The sequence below is a fragment of the Myodes glareolus genome, chromosome X (genome assembly GCF_982192425.1).
Source record: "Myodes glareolus chromosome X, mMyoGla1.1, whole genome shotgun sequence".
Classification (NCBI taxonomy): domain Eukaryota; kingdom Metazoa; phylum Chordata; class Mammalia; order Rodentia; family Cricetidae; genus Myodes; species Myodes glareolus.
The window spans coordinates 127,097,585-127,119,558 of NC_142053.1; the positions used below are offsets into that span (position 1 = coordinate 127,097,585).

Below are 21,974 nucleotides of genomic sequence, written 5' to 3' on the forward strand. Positions count from 1 at the left end.
TGGTATCTTACAGACCCCGACTATTCACCTCAGCATTTATTTGCTCTAGTGTTAGTACTTTGTTCTGTCTCTGAGATTAGTTTTCCATATGCTTCATTTTTCTGTGCCAGTTCTTTGTGTTCTAGTATCTCGGGTTCTGTGTGCTCCTTTGTGTATGTATACCAGTGTTTCTGTGTACCAGTATTTGGTACTATTGCCTCTGCATTTCTGTGTATCTGACACCTGTAATAGAGCTTATGTGTGTGTCAAATATTTATTCATGCCAGTGTATCTGTGTGTTTTAGTGGCCATGTATGTTTTCCTTTGTCTGTATGAATCATAAAATCTGTATGGTGAGCACTTGAGTTATGTCTACATAATTCAGTTTCCTAAGATTTCTGTATACCAAGGTTTCTGTGTTCTGGTGTCTGTAGTTTCTCTGGTATGCTGTCATCCAGTGTCTGCATGCTCTTGGTTGTCAGTAAGTCTATGAGTGTCTATTTCCAACCCTTAATACTTTTCTATGCCATAAATTCTATCAGTCTGCATTTCAGTACCAACATAGCCCTATCTCTGGGTATCCCTATGACACTGCATTATTTACTTCTGACCTTATGTCTATGTGCCTTGGCTGTATGTCTAAATGCCTATGTATCCTTACCCTTGTATGTGTCTGAGATTTAGCATGTACTGAGCTTCTTTTCTAGTGTCTCTATGTGCCCATGTAGCTCTGTGTTTCACTACCCGCTTATCTAGTGAGTTGGCATTGTTTGAGTACATGCGTGTGTGCGTCCCCTTTCCTGTGTAACTCTTAGTTTTTGTGCATTCCTGATTATGTACCAGCGATTCTTTACATGTTTCTCAATTTTTGTATATTTGTAATTCTTTGTCTTTGAATCTTTGTACATCCCTGAGTCTGTATATGTAGATTTTTTTTACATGACTTTGAGTGTGTTTGCATGCTACCTACTGACTACACAAGGTGGCTGGGTATCCACCAGTCTCTGTATTTCACTCTCAATTTGCTCTTATTTCTGCGTGACCCTAACTCTTTGCATATACTGGACACTCTGGGAATCAGCAATGTTTTCCTGCACTTTTGTGCCTGTGTCCCTGAGTTCCTTTGTTCCAGATAGCACCTGCAGCCTGAGTATGCTGTCCTCTGTGTGCCCACTATCGAAGAGCACCCAAGTCTGTGTATCTCCAGAACTTTCTTTCTCATGTGTTTTGCTAGTTCTCTGCTCCGTCTGTCTCTCCAGCATTTTGTCAGTGTCTCTGCGTGACTACTTATAGGACTGAACCTTTACTCTCCTAGTCTCTGATTCTTTGTCTCAGATTCCACATGATGGCATTACTGTTTCTGTGAATTTATTTGTCTATTTCTTTGCATCTGTTTCTTTCTGTCTCATTGTCCTTGGTTTTATTTCTTTGCCTCCCTATTTTGGCCTGGAACCATGCTTTTTAATCATAACCCACTACCCTTTTGTCCTTAGGTTGAAACTGCTGCTCTTATCCCTTTATTTGTAGCCTTGGTTTGGTGCCTGCTATATGTCACTGTTGAAGGTACCCTCAATTATATTCTGATTTAATGTCATTTCATTCCTACCTTTCTCATTGTCTTCTGCCTCCTGACACATTCTGCGTCTAGTTCTTTTTTCTTTCTCTTTCTTTCTTTCTTTCTTTCTTTCTTTCTTTCTTTCTTTCTTTCTTTCTTTCTTTCTTTCATCTCTACCTTTCCAGGCATATCGACTTCTTTTCCAAATCTACCCTGTTTGTGTGACTACATTTGTGGGTTCGTATGCCCATGTTTACTACTTCTCTTTCTCTGAGTTTCTATGCCTCTCTCTTTATGCCATTTCACCATAGTGCTGACACCCTACTTTTCCTTATGTCTGTGCTATCTGATCTGATTTCTATCTCTTTTTGGTGGTTTTCATTGTTTAGGGCTTTCCCTTCTTTGTTTCTAGATCTTGGAGTATGTGGATCTCTGCTGTTGGCCCAGTCTTCTTCTGCATGTGCTGGTGTAACTGAATCTTTGCCATACAATGTCTGTTTTCACACCTTGCATGTTTCTGGCTGTGTGTCTCTATGTTATCACTCCATCCCCACCTACGTCTGCAGATCAGAGTGTCAGTATACTCCCATGTTTCTACTTTTTTCATGTTTGGTTGGTTTTTTGGACTGTGATCCTGACCAGTGTCTTCCTGGCTATCTTCATACCTTTATGTCTCTGTGATCTTAATATCTCAGCTCCAGGCTGAATCTCTGTGTCTACTGGTTTGTATGCTGTTATGTCTCATTTTTCACATTCGTCATTGTGCGTTTTGCCCAAAGTCATCTTGTTTTTATCTCTTCAAAGTTACTGTGAAGGGACAGTAACTCAAGTCATGAGAATGTTGAATTCCAGCAAGAAAACATATGTTTCTGTCTCTGATATAGTCACTCTGACACTCTGTCCTCTTAATGTCTTTGTGTCCATATGTTCATGATTTTAGTTTTATTGTTGCTGTTGTTTGGAGACAAGTCCCTGTCTTATAGCTCAAGATGGCCTTAACTCACTATGTAGCTCAGACTGACCTTGAAATTGCGGCCATATTCCTGTGCCAGTCTTGCAAATGCTGAGGTTACAGGCATATGGACCCACACCCAGCTGTCCATGTTTCATTGTTCTGGGTTCCCTGTCCTTTCTGCTGTTATGTCTCCTCTGTCACGGTGTCTCCATTTTCATGTCTTTGTGGCTATTTTTCTGCATGTGATCCATGTCTTTGGTTGCATGCCTACTGCTATTTAATGGTTATTCTTGTTCATTCACTTATTCTGCAAATATTTATTAAGCACCTACCATTGCCATGAACTGTGGCTACACGGGGGATTCAGAACAGATTCTTGTTCTCAGAGAGCTTACAGGCTTAGCCAGGATCCAGATGATTATTACACAGTATGGAAAGTGCTGAGATTGGACAGGACTTAATGCAGGTGCCAAACTCAACCTCATGGAAGGCCCAGGGAATGTCTTCTAGGAGAAGGAACAACTAAGACTTGAAAGATGAATCAAGTTTACCTAGATAAAGAAAGTATCCCTCACAGAAGGTGAATACATATAGAAGTCCAACGGTGGGGTTGATCATAGCTTATTAGGTAAATCCAAGAGCTATGAGTACACTAGAAATACGGGAATGCTATGAGCAGAACTGGTGACCCAGCGAGGCTTTGCTTGTAAGAAAGACAGTCTGGGGGCTAGGAAAAGAGAAAATGAATGGGAGGGCGAGGTGGAGGTGGGATGATGGATTCTGGGAGGAATAGACAGGGATGTGGTGGGGTGTTGGTGAGATCAAAATCCATTGTATACATGTGTGAAATTCTCAAACAATAAAAAAGGAAATCACTTCCAGGGCTAATATGAACCTGGAGGGAGCAGAGAGTATAAACAAGAACTACGAGGTGAGACTACTAAAGCTCTTATCTCTGTGCTTCCTGGCGTATTTGTCCCTTAGCACATGCATATGCAGTCTTTATGTGCACCTCCATGGACCCAGGCCTGTGTCCTGGTTGACTCCATGCCCTGGTCACTGGATCTCCAAATTTCATATCTCCTGACTCTAGGTACAGGTGTCATCACAGAACATAGGCAAGGTAGGGCTGGCCCAGCAGCTGTTCGACATGAGAGCGTTTCACCAGCCAGCATGAAGTCCAGCGTGAACGAAGCCTTGGTGACTCTTTCAGCAGTTTCTTGCCTAGTACCACTGGCACATCTGGGCCATGGTGCTTTTGTAAATAAGACCCAGTAGGTCCTGTTACCAGCCGGATGCTTGGGTGCTGAAACTGTCCTGTGGAAGAGAAGATGCAGCAGCAATTAGAGCTCTGGGGAGGTCTGAAAGCAGGGAATCTAGAGGCAGGGTAGAGGCTCAGGAGGGGAGAGGCTAGACACTGAAGAAAGCCAGATGGGACAGGGGTGTGGCATGGAAGTGGAGAGTCAAGACTGCAGAGAGAAAGAGAACATCTGGGCTTGGAGAAGACAGGAAGATACGGGGGTGGGAAGAGGATCAAAGAGCCTTAGGGAGGTGAAGTTACCTGTTTGGCCTATCATCGCTGGCCTCGGGTGCTGCCAGGGTCTTCTGACTTCTTATAGTCTACAGCCCACTTTCACAGAAGGCTAAATATGCAGATGGTGCTTTATAATACTAAGACCTAGCTGTGTCTTTCTCTGTTTAGAACCTTTCATGGTTCCCCCTGCCATGGCTTTGAGAGAAAGTTCGATTTCTCATGCTGACATTCAGCCTGATCATGCCAGCACTAGCTCTGCCAGACTCTGTCCCTTCCCCCACACTTCTCCTCAGCCTTCCCGATGCAGTGCCCTCCCTCTTTTGAGAGCCTTTTCTTGAGCTATGAGGCTGGGGAAATTTTCCTACTTTGGGTCACTGTAGGTTCCTGGGCAGCTCCCTTCACACTCACCCCTCCTTGTGATCGCCATTCTATGGCCGACTCTTTCCTTTTCCTGTATCAGCGGCTTCCTAAAGGCTTTAATTTGTCTGCACAGTTGGGAACCCACTAGACCATCATCCTAAAAAAGGTTTATTGGCTGAAGAAAAGACTCAGAGGTTAAGAGCACTTGCTGCTTCTGTAAAAGTCCTGAGTTTGGTTGCCAGCATCCACATGGGCTCACAAACTTCTTTAACTCTCGTTCCAGGGAATCTAAGGCCCTCTATTGGCCTCTGGGGCTATCGAGAGCACACACACACACACACACACACACACACACACACACACACACACAGGCAAAACATCCATATATACACAAATAAAAAGAAATAAAGAAAGGAAGAAAGGAAGAAGGAAGAAAAAGGAAAAGAAAGAGGTGTCTATCAGGACTGGTACATTGTGCTTCCTCTCAACCTCAGCAGCACTTACCCATCAGGCCACGGGCTGAGGGGCTGAGGCCTGAGCCATTGGCCACATAAAACCCCAAATGGGGTAGTTGTAGTATGCTGGGGTGTCTGTATTGGTGACGAAGGATGAGGAAGTTGAGGTGGCGCCCAAGTTGGAGGGTGAGATGGGTTGCAGAGGCCACATGGAGCTTCAGCTGGGGCTTCTTCACCAGAGTAGGCTGATTCCAGGGTAAGATCAAGGTGCCCTCACCTTGCACAGATATGGAACTGCGGTTTACTGTAATAGTGTAGGCCCGGGGTTTATCTGAAGTGATTGTGATGATCTGGAAGTATGTACGGGTCTGGTCCTCGTGACCTGGTCTTGGCGGTGCTCCAAGCAACTTGCCACTCACGTGTAACCCTGTAAAGGGGGAAATGCAGGCACAGAGCACAGGCTGTCACCCTAGCATGTACATGGTGACCCACTGCACAGGCATGGCTGAGGTCTCAGGTCCCAGGGTTCAGACGACATAATTCAAATTTGTGGCTAGCATGCTATCTCTCCTGTGGGAATGCTTCCACCATGGTCCACCCTGAGCTGCGGGTAAGAGGACCATGTACACATGCTCACCCTTATGTGGCTATTTGCATGCTTGCCTATTGTTCTATAAATCTGTGTGTTTGGTTATATTCCGATGAGGGATATCAGTACATCGACATGTTTGAAGAAGATGGCATGTACAATGTGTATCTTTGTTTATATCATTATATGTACCTCTGGATGTGTTGGTGTTTTATGTCTTGGCTGTTTGTAAGATACGCCAACAAGTATAAAGTGTCAGTATGCACGCATCTGGATGCATATCACTGTGTGTCAGGTGACTGTTTCTGTTCACTAGTCTATTTCATGTGTCTGATGTGACAGAGAATATGTGCTACTTCTGTGCATTTGATTCCTGGGAAGTGGGATCAATCTGGAGGCATCAGAGCTTCTAAGTCAGAATGTGTTGATGTTTATGTGTTACTGTGTGGTACATATTTACGGGTATGTGGAATGTCAAAATAATTTACCATATGCCCTGGTATGTATCTCTTACTATCTTAGTGATTTTTATGAATGTGCTTGTTTTCTTTTGGGGGGGTACTTTTAAAATTTATTTATTTAATTTTTGATTTATGTATTTTTGAGACAGCATCTTACTATGTAGCTCTGGCTGTCCTGGTACTCACTATGTAGACTAGGCTGGCCTCGAACTCACAGAGAATCCTTCTGCCTGTGCCTTCTGAGAACTTGGATTTAAGGTGTGCACCACTACACCTATTTTTAGATTTATTTATGTATTATTTATGTGCATGAATGCTTTGCCAGCATGTATGTATGTGTACCATGTGCATGCCTGGTGCCTGTGGATGTCAGAAGAGGGTGTTAGATCTCCTGGAACTTGAGTTACAGATGTTTGTGAGTCATATATTTGTTTTCATATGTATGCTTCCATATTACAAGGTTTTATATATAATTATTTTATATGTTATAAAATATAAGGCATATAAATATATAGAGCACATAATACTTATGCATATATGTATTATAAACATTATATTATCTAGACCAATATTATATGTATGTATGTGTGTATGTATATACATACTCTAGACCTCTAGAACTGTAAGCCAATAAAACTCTTTATAAAGTAATACCCCAGTATATAAAATATGCCATTATTTTATATACTCTACTATAAGGTATATATAATAAAATGCTAAATATCTAGGGTTACTAACATGAGAACACTCAGTTGTAGTTGTTTGAGAATGGAGTCCTTGGGGCTCTCACCTGTCTTAGGGTCCTCTATGAGTTGCAGTAGGTCCCCTGGGCGCCCATCCAGTGTGAAGCAGATCTTTTCTCCTGAGTGAGGAATGTGGACCACAAAGTGGGGATCCCCATCCACTGAAAGGCAGGGGAAGAAACTCTGAAGTTCTGAGTCTTGAAGGAATGGGAGAAAGGAGAGGGCAAGGAGAAGGAAAAAATGGAAGGATGTCTATTCCCAAGACAGAGGTACTGGAGTGGGGAGTAGAAAAGGGAGAGGAAGGGAGAGGGAAGGAGAGGGAGGGGCAGAGAGGGAGAAGAAGAGGGAGAGAGGGAGAGAGAGGGGAGAGGGAGAGGGAAAGAGAAAGGGAGAAAGAGCCTGGTGTCAGTACCAGTGTACAAAGTGGTGGGGGATGTGAGTGGATTACCAAAGGACCAGAAGGTGAAGATGCCTGGCAATGTGCCTGCAAAGGATAGAGGACATACATTGATAAGCAATTGATCCAACACATCCCTAACAACCCTGGGACCCTTTGGCTTCTGAGTCCTAGGTAAAGGCCAAATTCCTGAGCTCAGTATTTAAACTTTTTCTGGAATTTATTTCCCTAATATTTTCTTTATGCTTTATTCTATACTAGTCAAATTGACTTATTTTTTTAATTGTTTTTCTTTGAGTCAGGGTCTCACTGTATAGCCCAGGCTGGACTTGAACTCTTGATCTTCCTTCCCTCAGCCTCTAGAGTTCTGGGATCACATATGACTATCACACTTGACCCTGAACTGACTGTTATTATGACCTTTTTAAATTTTTTTGCTGCTTCCTGTTTTTCTTGCCATTTGGAATGTTTTCCTTTTCTTTTGTTAATCAAAGTCAACTTCTAGTTATCCTTCAAGGTCAGACTAATTGATGGATTAATTGATTATTAGCCAGTGATTGTTCTAAATGCAGCCTCTTTGGGCTGGCTTGCTCTGTCTTGCTGAGTGATGACTTGTACTGCTTTGAGATTCTGTAGAGTTCCTACCATCAAGGATATTTTCAGGAGATGCAGTCACTCAACTTTGGATCTTTGGATCAACCAGAATCCAGAATTTTGAGATGAATAAATGTCTCTTCTTTAGAAATTGCCCATGCTGTAGCATTCTGTTACAGCAGAAGAACATGGGTGAAGGGAATGGGGGTTGTATTATTTTTTATTGGAAAAAATTTTCATGTAATATGCTATGATCACGTTTCCCACCCCCTAATTCCTCCCAGATCCACCTCACCTCCCTACATATCCAATTTTATATTTTTTCTCTTTCAAAACAAACAAAAAAGAAACAGAAAAATACAAAATGAAAATTAAAAAACAATCAAAAGAACAATAAGATAAAAAACTGTCCAAACAAAGCAACATGAGACAAAAGTCTACAAAAACACCATTGAATTCATTCTGCTGGCTAACATGGGCATAGGACCTGCCCTGATGTGTGGCTGATAAACTTAACATGACTCTATTGGAGAAAACTAATTCTACAATGTGTTGCTTTAAACTGCTCAATTTATGGTAATTTGTTATATGGTGATGAAAAGGAATATATTGCCCCTCCTCTGGGCTCCCATACTGTCAATGAGAGCTTCAAATGACACTGACTAGACATGGGGGCTTAGAGCAGTCTTTGCCAGAGGAGTCCCTTGTTTACCTTTTACTAGCTCCGCGGAACTTTCCTTAGAGTCCATATCATGTTCAGTTCCTCCCAGGATTCTCTCAGAATTGCCATCCCAGTGTGGACTTCCTGCCAAGCACAAAGAAATAAAAGGAATCCTTCCCACGCCTGGGTCGAAGAGAAGACAGGATCTCACTGTGAAGTTCAGGCTTGCCTCCAGCTACTGATCCTAATGCTACAGTCTCCCAAGTTCCAGGAGACTCCATGTTCCTCCATGTCCGGTCCTTTCTTCCTTCTGACTGGAAGAGTCCTCACTGGCTACGCAAACTAACCTGCTTATGTCTATACTTGCCACAGCCCCTCTCAAGCTCAGAGACACTCAAATTCCTTTCTCCTAGCACCTATATCCTCATTTGTGTGCATTCACTCACTTATTCTTCCAGGCACTGCTTATGTAGGCATCAGGCTATGATGGTGAGAAAGACATGTGTGGTTTCTCACCTGGTGAAATATCATAGTCAAGATTATCAATGGTGGTGGATGCTATAAAAAAAAGCTTTACTTCCTTGGACTGATCAAGGAAGTGAAGGCCTAAAGTGGTGTGTGGAGGAATGTGGGTAAGAAAGCTGGTCTGAGATCCAAGGCACCAGCTGGAGTTTTAGGGGCACAGGAAGGATGAAAACTATAGGAAAGTGCAGGCCAGGAGAATCAAAGAGAAGCAGGAGAAGGAAAGACGCCCCTGGGTGATGATTGTGGAGGGCCAGTGTGGGGAGTAGGGAGGAAACTAGGGGTCCAGAGTTCAGAGGATAAGTGGGGGAATGGGAGAAGGTGAAGTCAGTGTGATGTGGGCAAACCACTATAAGGCCTTGCAGACTGTACAGAAGACTTTGAACTCTATTCTAGGCATGATGGAAAAATCTTTGAGGAGCATTGTGTAGAAAAGGAACATGAATTGATTTGGTTCTTTGAAAAATGTCTTGGCCTGCAAGAGGGCAAGAGGAGCCTGATAAGCAGGCAAGAAGAGCTGTTTTAGATGAGATGGCAGTTTGTCTGATTCGTGATCGTGGCGGTTGGGATCGTGAGAAGTCAGTGAATTTGGAAAATAGATTAGAAGTAACATCACTAAGATGGAAAGGCAGGTGGGATATTGGGGAAGAGAAGCAATGGTAATGTCAAAGATGTGAATTATTGCTACCCCAACCCTTTCGAATCCTCTGCTATAATGTAATTCAAGAAATTCTTCTAAAAATTAAAAAAAACATAAATAATGGAGTGGTGAGACACATTTCTGGGGTCCAGAATGTATGGGCTCTAGTCTCAAACTAGCTGTGTAACATTAAACAAGTTGTTTTACTTTTCTGTACTTTAATTTCTCTGTGTATAAAATGCACATATCAATAGTTTCTCATGGAGAATTAAATGCTAGATTAGAAACATGATATGAAAAGAAGTATCTGTACATAGGGAGAGCTAGAAATTAATGTTTCAAGTCTTCGGGAAATGTAATGGTAAGTGCCATTATTTTCTGTAAATGTATATCCCTTTTTATTAAGGGGACTGTTCACGGAGTCCAGAAAAACCAAGCAGACCTGCCTTACCCAGTGATGTTTCAATTTCTACCGCCACATTCCTCCCCTGCTCAGGAGTCAGCAATCATTCTCTTTTTTCAACAAGACAAATGTCAACCTGTTTAGCACGTTTGCTTCTGTTTAGCTTCTCCATGCTTATCTGCCAAGGCCTCTGATTCTGTGTCTATGTACTGAGGTCTAGAAATGTTAACTAGTCCAAAGTTCCAAAGCAACCAAGGAAGTTTCTGGAGCATTACTTGGGGCATACCTCCTCCACGCTCTGCTTTCTCCATCCACACCTCCCCTGCTCCACTTGGCCTCTTGCCAGCAGTACTCACCATCTTTGTCAGGAGTGAGGAAGGTATAGAAGACTGGTGGGTTCAAGGACTCCACGAACTTGGACTCTACCACTGACTCTGGCAGCAGCTGGAGCTTCTCTGGGAGAAGATGAAGACTGATGGCCTCAGGGAGAATGCTGGAAGGCAGCAAGATTGGGAGATTTGGAGAGATGCTTCCTAGCATAGGACCAGAGCTGTGGGTTAGGGCCATTAGTAGAATCCCTGGCAGGGATGGTCCCAGAACTTGCCTGGTGCTCTTGGGTCCCAGCAGCGAGTCTTGCTGATGCCAGAGTCTTGCAGCAGGAAGCAGAGAGATCAAAGTAGGGGTAAAGGGAGAAGGGAGAGGTTCCCCAGGAAGAGAGGTGGCCACAGTACTGCTGGGTCTCGTGGAACTCGAGAGTGTGCTTGAGGATGTGCCGAGGCTTTGAGGAACTACTGGCCTGGGTCTGGAGGGTAGTGGAATTTGGGTGTTATGGGGAGTTGGGGTTCTGGACTTGGAAAGTAGCAAGCTAGTAGAGGTTTGGTGAGATGAGATATTAGGTTTAAGAGATGAAGGAATTTTAGGAGACTTGGGCAAGATGATCCCTGATCTAGGGTGTGGTAAATTTAAGGGAGTCTTGGGAGCAAGACCTCTGGAGCTGAGGTGTAATGGGTGTTTGGTTATCTGAAATGTGGAGACAGACTCGGGCTGTGGCAGGCTTTGGGGTGACTGTGCTATGGGTTCCCCAGGTTGAGGGTATGATGGGGCATCAGGTGTAGGCTGAGCATCTGATGAAGCCGGAAATTCAGAAGGAGTAAACGGATTAAAATGCTTCATAGTGTCACCTTTGGGCTGGGTGGGGCTGACAGGATTCAGAGGTAGGACATGTGTCCTAGAATTAATAAGTGATGTCACACCAGGGTTCGGGTGTGATGGAGTGCTGGGCTTCAGAAGTAACGGGGCATTAGAACTTGAAGGCAGAGGGGCAATAGGTTTCATCTTCAAAGTTGGCAGTGCCAAGGTACTGGAATATTGGGTTGGAATTTGGGGCTTTGGTTGTACTGATGTTGGCAGGCCATTAGGGGACTGACTCAGTGCCCCCAGCTCCTTGGAACTGGGCACCTTCCTTTTAGGGGCAGTAACAGTTGAGATGGGCTTCATGGGCCTTGATTTGGGAGACACCTTGAGGACCGAGGCTGGTTGAGCTGTGCCTGCCCCCAGGCCGAGGCTTTTGCTGGGTGAGGGTGTGACTGTGCTTGCCTCAGCTGTCGTGGATGGCTGACTCCTGGATCCCTCATTGGTCCTCTCGAGGTGTACCACAACCAGTGAGGTCAGAGGTGAGACAAAGTTGTATTCAAGGGATAGGTTGAGGGCTTTGGCAGCCAGCAGTCGGCGAGTGGTAGGGTCCCTGGCTTGGAAGCGTGCCTCCAGCAGCTCCCCAATAGTGATATAGGCCCACAGGCGGCGGATAAAGTGGGCCACATGTAGGGCAGGTTTTCCCGGACAACCAAAGGCCTTCTGGCTGCTGTTGGTGGCTTCTTCACTATGGCGGGCCACAAGAAGTTGACCATTGGGGCCACGGGCTGCTAGGTGGATGCCCAGTTCCTGCTCACCTTGTTGCACCTTGCCAGCCACCACCAGCTCTGAACCACAAAAATAGTTAGGGAAATGGGCCCTAGGGGAGGTCCCAACCAAACCACCCAGATAGTCCAGGCGCACATCTGCCAGTAGAGGCTTGGAAATCTCCTCATAGAGACCCTCTAGCTGCAGAGCTGCATCAGCGTCCTCGTGTATGCGTCTTGCTTCTCCCCGGTTCTCCAGGGACAACCGGCGCAGTAGTGAGAAGTCAGCATCATCCCCAAAGGCCAAGCTGAAAAGAGATACCCTGTGGCCCAGTGCCTGACGGATGTTGGAAAGGATCGCACTGGGAGTTGTCACGCCGGCTGTGGGTTCCCCATCTGTCAGGAACATGATAAGAGGAATCTGCCCCACACCATGGCCCTTTCCAGGCTCCTGGTTGCTATGGTTCAGCACTGAAGCAGCTGCCAGCAGAGCTGCGTTGATGTCGGTCCCTAATTGGGGAGCAGACTGTGAGATCACTTTCTCAGGCCATTTTTGCCCCCACTGCACCATGCTCCCAAGCTCATCCTCCCCACTTGATCTTTTCTCACACTGTTCCCGCTGCCTAGCCCTCCTAACTCCATCACTCTCGCCCTGGCTCATGTGACCTGATAGTGGAGCCCATATGTCCTTGTCCTTATCACTCCCTATCTTAGACCACTCTTTGATTATTCCCCAGGGTATGTGTGTATGGGGGGGGGGGACAGGATCATTTCATTTTATAGTCAGATGACAACCACCCAAAGAGAGCACCACCACCTTCTTGCTACAGGGGAAAAGATGGCTTAGATGACAGAGACAGTAGATCTGGGAGAACGGAGTAATTATTTGAGAACAAAAGTCACAACCGGGACAAAAGCTTGGAAATAAAGCCTACAATACCGACTTTAAAAGGCTTAGCAATTGTCATGTTTGTTTTAAGGAAGAGGACACTGAAGTCCAAAGAGAAAGAGGCTAAGATACAGGGGAAATCAACCATGTTCCTTCCATCAGGAGAGAGAGATAGGCGGGGAACCAAGAGGAGGAAAAGGTATGGTTTTTATGCAAAATGTGAAAGTGATGTCTCTGGCAGCATTGAGAAATGAGAAGCATGGGGGAATGAGGAGAAGGGCTCAGAAATTTCTTCTGTCACCACAGCCTGTCCATTTGGGGAGGCAGGTAAAACACTTACAGCCATCTGCTTCCATGCGACTCAGGTAGTTCCTGGCACTATGAATGTTTTCGGCAGTGGCCTGGATTGAACCTTCGGCTTTCCAGATGTTAACTTTGTCAGAAAAGGAAATGATGTTGAAGTAGTCACTGGCTTGCATGTCACTGAGGATCGTGTTCATGGCCTTTTTAGTCTGTGGGATAAGGATGAAGGAGATGAGAGAAAACTTGAGCGCCACAAACTTGACCGGCTCTGGTCACGTGACACTTAGCTCTCTCTGGGTGCTTCACGGTTTTAACCCTATTTTGACCTCTCCTTTTGTGTGTTGAGGATATTAGGTCAAAATGTTTGCAAGGCTTTATGGTAGGCTTCAAAGTTCATTCTCCAATAGAGAAAAAAAATCAGTTCTTAACTTGTAAGAGTCATATTTCAAGTGTTCAATGACCACATGTGGCCAGTGGTTATTGTTTTAGACAGTACAGAGCTTGAGATTATTATCAAGCAAGTTCCAGTGGAGACATGCATGGTGGTGCATGACGGTAAACAGCATTCAGGAGGCTGAAGTTGAGGGATTACAAGTTCCAACATAGCCTGTGATATAGAGACTGTTTCAGAAAGCAAAGCAAAATGAATGAACAGAAGAAAGGTCTACTGGACAGCTTTCCTCTCAAAGTTCCCAGGTCTGTTCTTCCCAGAGCTCCACAGTCTCTGTGGTCAATGGATTGATTCTGAGCATATGCTCCTGGGCTGAATGAGTCAACCCTTTCAAGTAGGAGGGCCTTATGATTATGGAGCCATGTATCTGACTGCTGGGTTTCGGTTTGCTTTACTTCTGCTCAGATCTGCTTCTGATCCTCAGCCCCTCTGTCTCCTCCATGCCTACGCTCTCATCATACCCTGGAGAGCCCACATTCTATTTCAACTGCATAACTCTGCCCTGCTGCCCTTTAGATAGCACATCATTTCTCTTTATGTAGCCATATCTTTAAGGATCTTCCACTTACCCTTTCTCAGGGAAGCACTTTCTTGAGCGATCTGCTTTCATCCTTCTCACCCAGATAGTCTCTACTCTAGACTGTTCACCAAGACTCTGACATGGAAATATTTGTACTCTCCAGTCACATATCCAATACCCTGCAAAAGGCCACATAATGCTCCTTCTTCCTCTCTCTTTTCCCCATGACAACACTTAACAGAGAGCTAGGCATATATGAGATTCCATAGAAAGTAGATTCTAGTATTAGGCACCACTAATAGGATACTTTCTATGTTGCAGACATTGCTGAATATTTTAGCTGTATCAGTTTATATAAATTTTACAGAAGGATAGGGAAGAAGGCACTAATATTATTCCTATTTCCAGGTAATGGCACTGAGGCTCACAAAACCATAAATAGTTAGTAGTTCAGAATCAATTAGTAGTTGATGGACCAGAAACACAAAACAAACATTGAAGAGGTAGAGGGCTGGCAATACAGCTCAGTTAATATTGTGCTTCTTAGCAGGCGTGAAACCCTATATCCTATCGAAGCAGCACATAAACTGAGCATGATTGTACACACCTATAATTCCAGCACTTGAGAACATGGAGGCCAGAGGATGAAATTTCAAGGTCATCCTCAGCTACATGCTGAGATTGAGGGCAGCCTGGACTAGTATAAGAAGCCCGATTCAGAAAAAGAGTAGCAGGTGTTTAAAAAAGGAGTAATAACCATCATTGGAAGCAATCAAAAGGAGAGACAGTTGTGGATTTCAGAGGCTGCAGAGAAAATCCTTGTTACCTGCTGCAACTTAGTTCCAAACATGGAGCCGCTGACATCTATAACAAATACCACATTCTTCTCCACTGGCGGGAGGCCTCTGGGGGCAAAGTAGTGAATAAAATAGCCACCATAGATCTGGACAAAAAGAAAAGAGCCAAGAAGGAGGGTGAAAGCTAGGCCGAATCAGGCCCCCTCAGCCTCCTACATAACACCCTGCTCTCTCCTTCCCAGGCCAGCTCCCTCTCCCTGGTTGTCAGTTGGCTCAACCTTGGTCTGCACACCAGAATTGAACCTCTGCTCTTGAGTCCTTCATACCAGGCCTTGTCTAGAGGAGCAGAAGGGAGAAGACAAGCTTGGGGCCCAGGCCTACGAGGGTCAGCATCTCTGTACTATGTGAGTTCCTGTCCCTGAGACAGCCGGACTTGCACAGGCTTGAGAGTCCCTGGGGACGTTTGTCTGGGCTCCAGGAACGGAAAGTATTGTTTTAACCTCCCTCAACACAGTGAGCCGGGGGCCCAGCTCATTGCTGCCAAGGGCTGGGAGCTTGCAGGGCCTCCTTCTCCTCCTAAACACTCCTTTCTGCTGTTGCTGGGCAGAGCAGGGAGGGAGGAGGAAGCAGAGGCCAACAGAGCTGTCTGTGCAGAGGGGATTGGTTAGCACCAGGTACAGATGCCTTGGGCTGTCCTGATGTGATTGGCTGCCTGCCCCCTGCCCCCACACTCCATCTTTGCCTCTGCAGAGCCTGAGGGCTGGGTCAGTGGAGGGGAAGGGAAGGAGATGGGCCTGGTGGCCCCTCAGGACCAGTGTCCTCTCCAGCCAGGGAGGCCTAGGCTGCCTAGGGGTCGGGTCTGAACTATCCCAGAGCCCACAGCTCTAGACCTAAGGCTTGAGGCCTCCCAGGGAAAGCAGGATTTGCTCCTGTCTTCCTTCAGTCAGCCTATGAGCTCTCTTCTCTTCCAGAGGACAGGGGAATGGGAAGAGGAAATTCTTTGTCCCTCCATCCCTACCTCTGAATTAATTCACAGGCAACTGGAGGCCTGTTTCCCACAGTCCTGGCTCCCTGCCCCATTTCCCTAAGGATTGTCACTCACCACCCTGTCTCTGTCAAGCTATGGGCAGAATTCTTGGGGCTCCTATGTACCTGGCATACATGGGGGATGATTGTGTGCCGACCACGCTGGCCTGCCTTCTAACCAGATCTCCTGCGGCTGGGTGCAACAAACTGCCCAGCAACTCACACAGCCCTTTTAATCAACCAGGTCATGCTCCCAGTTCCTGAGAACTCTGAAGGACACTGAGTCATAAGCACTTGCACAGCCCACCTGGTTTGTGGGAGGTCGCACGCCTCCTGATGAAGGCCATGTCTTCTTGCCATGGACCCTGCATGAGGCCAAGCATCTCATTTCTGTGCCAACTGCTCTCCCGGCATGCAGCTCACTAGGTCTTCCTCAGAGTGTGGGCAAGTGATTGCTTTCCACCCATTGACACAAGCCCTTGCTCCCAGTTGCCCTCAGACAGCTAACCAGTTTCTTTCCCTCTGGGAGCATCCCAGGCTGAAGACATGGGGAGCCTCAAGAGTCCCCTACCAGTAATTCGTTCCTGCTGAATTCACAGCATGCCCTACTCCCACCCCGGACTCATGCTTCTGACACCAAAGGCACCTACGACAAGTTTGTTTCCAGAGCCAGTAGATGCCTTTGGGCTCTGAGCAGATCCCACCTCACTGATGTGCTGCCCACCTGTAACCTCGGGATTCTGAGACCCTGAGCTCTCTCCTGCCACCACAGATCACTTCTTCAGAGCTCTTTCTCTGGGTTCCTTCACCGCCCCACCCCAGCCAGACAGCGCTCCCAAGTGTCCACGTAGTTTCCCGCACAGGGAAAGCTTGAGAGTGAAAGAAGCTGCTGGGGACAGGTGGCTCTGAGCAGGCCCTTCGAACTTGGATCTGGACATCCCAAGACATACTTACCGTGGGGACTGACCTTTGCCAGATTCCCGGTCTTACTGGAGTCCTTCCATCCCTGCCTGTTTGCAACGGCCATAACTTCCATGAGTCTCCATTTGTGACTCTGCCATAACCTGCATCTGCTCTCATGCCCCACCCCACCCTCGAGCCTTTTCCTGTACTCCAAGCAAGATCTGCTCACTTTAGCCATAGAACCATGATTGTTAGCTCTTTCAGGCAGATTGTCCTCAGCCTCCAGGCCTGAGAACACAGAATAGCATGGCACTTACAGGGTACTTATCTCTGATGTCAACATGGATCTGTCTGCTACTCTACCAGGAGCTAGCCAAGAAAGAGATAGGGAGTTCAGTCCAATTCTTTCTGAGTGTCCAGCACCAATGAATTGGACCCTAGACTGGAGTAGTTCTGCTGCAGGTTATATAGAGAGGGATGAAGGAGCAGGCTTGTCCCCTACACTGTATGGGGTGGGGGAGAGATCAACTGTGGGTGAGCTCTGGAGGGGATGGAGATGCTGAGATGAGGAGGGGATGGAGATGCTGAGATGAGGAGGGGATGGAGATGCTGAGATCTAGAGTGGATATGGATAGGAAGGAGTTTACCAGGAACTCCATGGAGAAGCAGATGCTGATCAGTGGAGGATGTAGAGGAATCCCACCCAGGGTTGCAGTGAGCCTGAGCAAATAAATCATTGCTCCTGGGCTCTGCGGTACTGGCTCAGGTAAGGGTAGAGAAAGGTGCTTGGTGGCCTGGAACCTTTCAGCAGGGTGGGGTTGTGCTTGGAAGGAGGAAAGGCAGGAAAGGCCTTGGGAACTGACTTCCCAGTCACTGGCCAACCTCACCAGCAAGCCTGGGGTAGGAAAAGGGTGAGGTCTTAGGTCAGGGATGCCCTGCTCAGCTGTAACATTGGAGCTCCCTTCTCTCCAGGGGTGTTCAGGCTCAGAGTCGACACACTTCCTGTGCAGGAAAGGGCCTCATGATGGGGAACAAGTGTTCAGAAGCTAACCACAGCAAGAAAGCCAAGGACAACAGGACAGTCTGAGAGCTACAGAAAGCGTGTAAGGCCGAATACTCAGCAATGCCTTGCCTGTTTCAGAGCTGGTTAATGAAGGACACAGCTAGGGGCGTCCATTCAGGCCCTGCTTCAAGTCCTCCAGTTCTGTGTCCCTGTGGCCTGTGGACAGGATTCCCAAGGAATGAAGTCACTCACCTTGTCCCTGATGACTGGCTCTCAGAGATACCTTGTAAAGCTCAGAGGGACAGCTCCTGTAGCCCAGAGCATGACCCTGACCCGAGTGACTATTTACCAAAGAACTCTGCATGTCCCGGGTCCAGGTACCTGCACGTCTCCAATGATGTCTTCCATGACCACATCATAGTGGACCGTGAAGTCAGCCATGATGCCTGAGCTGGAGAAGGCAGACTGGTCTTGCAGTGTTGGGGAGAAGGTGATGCGGACACAGGTCTCTGCCCTCTGTATCCTGGTAGATGGGGGCAAGTCACTCTCTCCTGTATGGGCATTGAGGTGGCATGGAGGGCTCAGTGGAGAGAAAAGCCATGGATGGGGACAGTGAGAGGGGCAATGTGTGGGGAGGGTGGGGAGGCCATCCCTCGTTCCCGCAGCTACTCCACTTGTCTAGGGTGCACTTCCAGCTGCCCTATTCCCACTCTGTCACAAGGCCTGTGGCCAGCTCCTGCCCTTCCCACTCATCAAACCCTGCCTGCCAGACCCAGCCCTCCCTCAGCTGCAGCACTGGAGGTGGAGGGTCTGTCCTTCACTCATAACCTCCCCTGACTCACTTCGCACCCAACCCAAGGCCTGTCTCTGGAGGACTCTCTTGTCCCCAGCTCCACCAGGAGCTCAGTGTCCTCCTCTAGAGGGACAGTGTAGTGGGTGGGAAAGAAAGAGACAGACACAGTGGCAGGGCTGGGCTCCTCTCCTGTCCTTCCTGCTGTGAGATAGGGCAGGCTAGCAGGGATCTCTCTGGGACACGATGGCCTGGTTCCTCTTCTCCCTCTGCCTCTGCCATCCAGAATATCCATGTGAATGAGCCTTGTAGGATCTCCTGAAATCACTCATGCTTTTTTTGCTTCTGGACGTTCGCTGAACCGACTGCAAGATCAACGCCTCTGGAATTTCCTTTCAAGACAAGTGTCCATTTAGGAATGTCCATTTTCTTTTCTCCAGAAAATGGAGACTTGGGACTTCTGCTCCCCCTCCTTCCTGCTACAGCTGTCAGGAAGCTTAGGGGCAAACCGAGCCCCCATGCTCTGAGAAGCCTGCTCACATACATTCCCTGGGCTTCCTTCCTTCCAGGGCTCTTTGTTTTGTTTTATCCCCACAGGACTACTTCTATCCTCTGTTTTAACCTTTAAGGAGCAGGGGGAGGGAGCTGCCATTTATAGCTGGGGCTTAAGCATTCAGGCTGCTAGACTCAGCTGGCCCATGGACCCAGGTCCCTGATAGTGCCCTGTGTGCCCAGACCACTTGTTCCCTTTCTCCTCCACTTGTTCATTTTCTGAGCTCCAGTCTCCTTAGGAACAGCACAGTGGGGACAGTAGCTCTTTCATCAGAAGAGGTTGCTGTAGGGTCAGATGTGAGCTCATGGGCAAGACATTTGGAAGTACACCTGGACCTCCTTGAGTGTCAAATGAAGTTGAAGGGTAGCCCCACAGCCAGCATTCATTAACTCCCGTGGAGGGAGGATTGGCCCCGCATTTTGCGGTGGGTCCTAGGGTACAGCTCCGTGGGAGAATGATCTTCTGCATCAACTTGGCCCTAGGACGCATTGTCAGCTCTGGAAAATAAACCTCTCCTTGTGGTCTTGGGTCATAGTCGTCTCTTTCATTCGACAGATCAACAAACTGAAGCCTTGCTCACATGGCTCTATCTTATGACAAAGTCAATCTTGGCTTGCAACCCAACTTGTACCAAGTGCACCATGCTGTCTTTCTGGCTGAGCAGGTTCCCATCAGTCAGACCTGTGCTGAAAATCTCTGCCAGGGTAGCCTCTTGAGCTATGTAATTCCCCTGTTTCTGTCTACTCAACTCCCAGGGAAGTGTTATGTTTGTTTAGTGATTTTCTCAGCTTGGTTCGATATAAACTTGTTTGTGGACTGGTTAAACATGGAGATCTGTGGTTCTAACTCAAGCCTACTATACCAGGCTCCTGTAGGGTGAGGTCCTAGATTCTGTCTTTCCTTAAGATTATATCCTGATTGCACTACAGCCATTTCTATCATAACCCGACAGATGGACTTGGTTTTAAGCCTATTAGTCAAGATCCTTCTTTGCATCCTAGAATCCTGTACTGCCTTTCTGCTTTCCTCCTGTTCTTTGTGGTCATTTAGGGAAAAACAAGGTTCATCCTCCAGGATTCCTGCATTCTTAAAGATTGTTAATACAGTATGTGTGGTGATCAGTTTTTTTTTTGAGATAGATTCTTTCCACGTAGACCTGGAAGTCACTATGTAGGCTATGCTGGCCTTGAACTCACAGTAGTACCTGCTTTTGCCTCATGACAACTGGGATAAAGACATGTGCCACCAAACCCCCTGGCCCATTAATTATTTTTCGTAATTGAATCTATACTTTCAGAAGCTTCTATTTCATGCCAATTTCATACTGACTTCAGGAATTGAACACATAATGAACTCTAAAAATCTTGAACTCTAAGCAAGCCCCCTTCTCTCTGATTTGGGAAGGAAATTGGTATAGGAACATTACTGAAAGATTGTTCCATAGAATGTCCAAGGTTTCCATTCAAAAAATGCAAATATCTTTAGTGTCTCCTCTCCCTGTTCACATACTTGTTTGGTTGTTGGTGCTCGCTCGGCCGCTCCTCAGTGGAGGTATATGCACATAGGCAATGCCCGTCCTCTCAGACACAGTGATCTCTACAGTGAGCTTCCTTACAAGCTGTCCAGGTCTCAGGCTTATCACCAGCTGGTACCGGCCCTGATGTCGTTGTAGAAGTTCCTCATAGGCCAGGACAAAAGTTACCTCTGTGCCTGCTGCCAGCCTAGTGGAGATTTGAAATTTCTCTGATTCCCGGTCCCTGGGCAAGAAGTAGAAATGGATGGGAGGGGTGTTGGATTTCCTGTGGCATAGCAGAATTATTAGATGACACACTTTCGCTAAGCCTCATCCTTAACCAACTTGACCTGATCAGGCTTCTGTCTCAATTAAGTCTCCAGACCACAGTCCATCATCCAGGTATTTACTCACCAACCTCCCTTCCTCCCTCATCTCCCCCCCCCCCCCCTTGAACATTCTACCTGGAAAATGATCTCAAAGTTAGCTTTTCCCCTTATGGGGAAACATGGTTGATAAAAATCTGAACCAAGAACAGAACAATTTGGGGCTAATGTTTCATTTAACAAAAAGAGGGTTTTTTGTTAATGCCTCTCTCCCTTTAAATAGTCTCTCAAATCTGCCTGATCCTTGTGTTAAACTGAGCTTGTTTATATGGCAATGACTCAGTTTTTAGCAGCAAAATCTGAAGTATTCCTGCAAGATGAAAATCTCTTAGAAGCTGAGGGGAATCCATTAAAAGCATAATATGTATACCAGACAAATGGGATCCATTTAAGAAATAAGGGTCAATTTAGACAAGTTTCACTTGTTAATTCAGGCCAGAAAGACAAATACTACATTTTAGCCCTGACATGCAGATCCCAACTTCAAACTTTTAGATATTCATGTTTACCTTGGAGTGTCTGTACAAGTCAGGAAGCCAGAAAGGGTCCATGAATGTGGGAGAGGGGTAAGAGGCCTTAATGGGATGAGTAGCACATATGTAGTACAAAGGAAGTGGGGGAGAGCAGAGTCTAAAGTTGTCGCTGTTTTGTTTTTTTGTGTGGATGGATAGAAGACTGTTACACAGGAGGGAAAATTGCTGGTCTTGTTTCTGAAGGATATCATTTGCATATGGGAAATCGCTAAGGTTACAGGGGGAGCTGAGGACCCCTGTGGCTGCATTTAGTCACACTGACTATAATGACACTGGAAGAAAGCAAAGCTAATGGGGAAATGGAACCCAGAGAGCATGGGGCCCAATTAAGAGAACGTTGGAAGCAAGGTTTGGCCATGGCCAGGGCCCACAGAGGAAAACAAAGATGAACAGAAATCATAGTATGTGTGCTGGGAGTCTAAAAATTTAAATACTGGTGAGAGTTGAGGTATGGAGGAGATGAGGATATGGCATATGAGTTAACCAAAATTAAGAATGTATGGAAACCCACTACTTGGCCAGCTAATTTAAAATAACATTTAAAAAAGTAGTTTTAATGGA

At 46.4% G+C, this 21,974-nt stretch overlaps 1 protein-coding gene across 1 annotated transcript in view; it reads right to left on the reverse strand.

Moving 5' to 3' along the window:
• Positions 1–2,805: 2,805 nt before the first annotated feature.
• The window catches only part of Itih6 (inter-alpha-trypsin inhibitor heavy chain family member 6), a 31,678-nt gene continuing 12,509 nt past the window's right edge, over positions 2,806–21,974 (reverse strand). Inside the window, exons 4-13 of the mRNA XM_087902893.1 lie at positions 20,491–20,738; positions 18,020–18,189; positions 14,736–14,852; positions 12,976–13,147; positions 10,205–12,256; positions 8,335–8,427; positions 7,080–7,115; positions 6,679–6,792; positions 4,888–5,265; positions 2,806–3,806 (exon numbers count right to left, since the gene is read on the reverse strand). Of these exons, the coding sequence (XP_087759019.1) occupies positions 3,595–3,806; positions 4,888–5,265; positions 6,679–6,792; positions 7,080–7,115; positions 8,335–8,427; positions 10,205–12,256; positions 12,976–13,147; positions 14,736–14,852; positions 18,020–18,189; positions 20,491–20,738 (3,592 nt within the window). The 3' untranslated portion in view covers positions 2,806–3,594. The remainder of the gene's footprint in view (positions 3,807–4,887; positions 5,266–6,678; positions 6,793–7,079; positions 7,116–8,334; positions 8,428–10,204; positions 12,257–12,975; positions 13,148–14,735; positions 14,853–18,019; positions 18,190–20,490; positions 20,739–21,974) is intronic.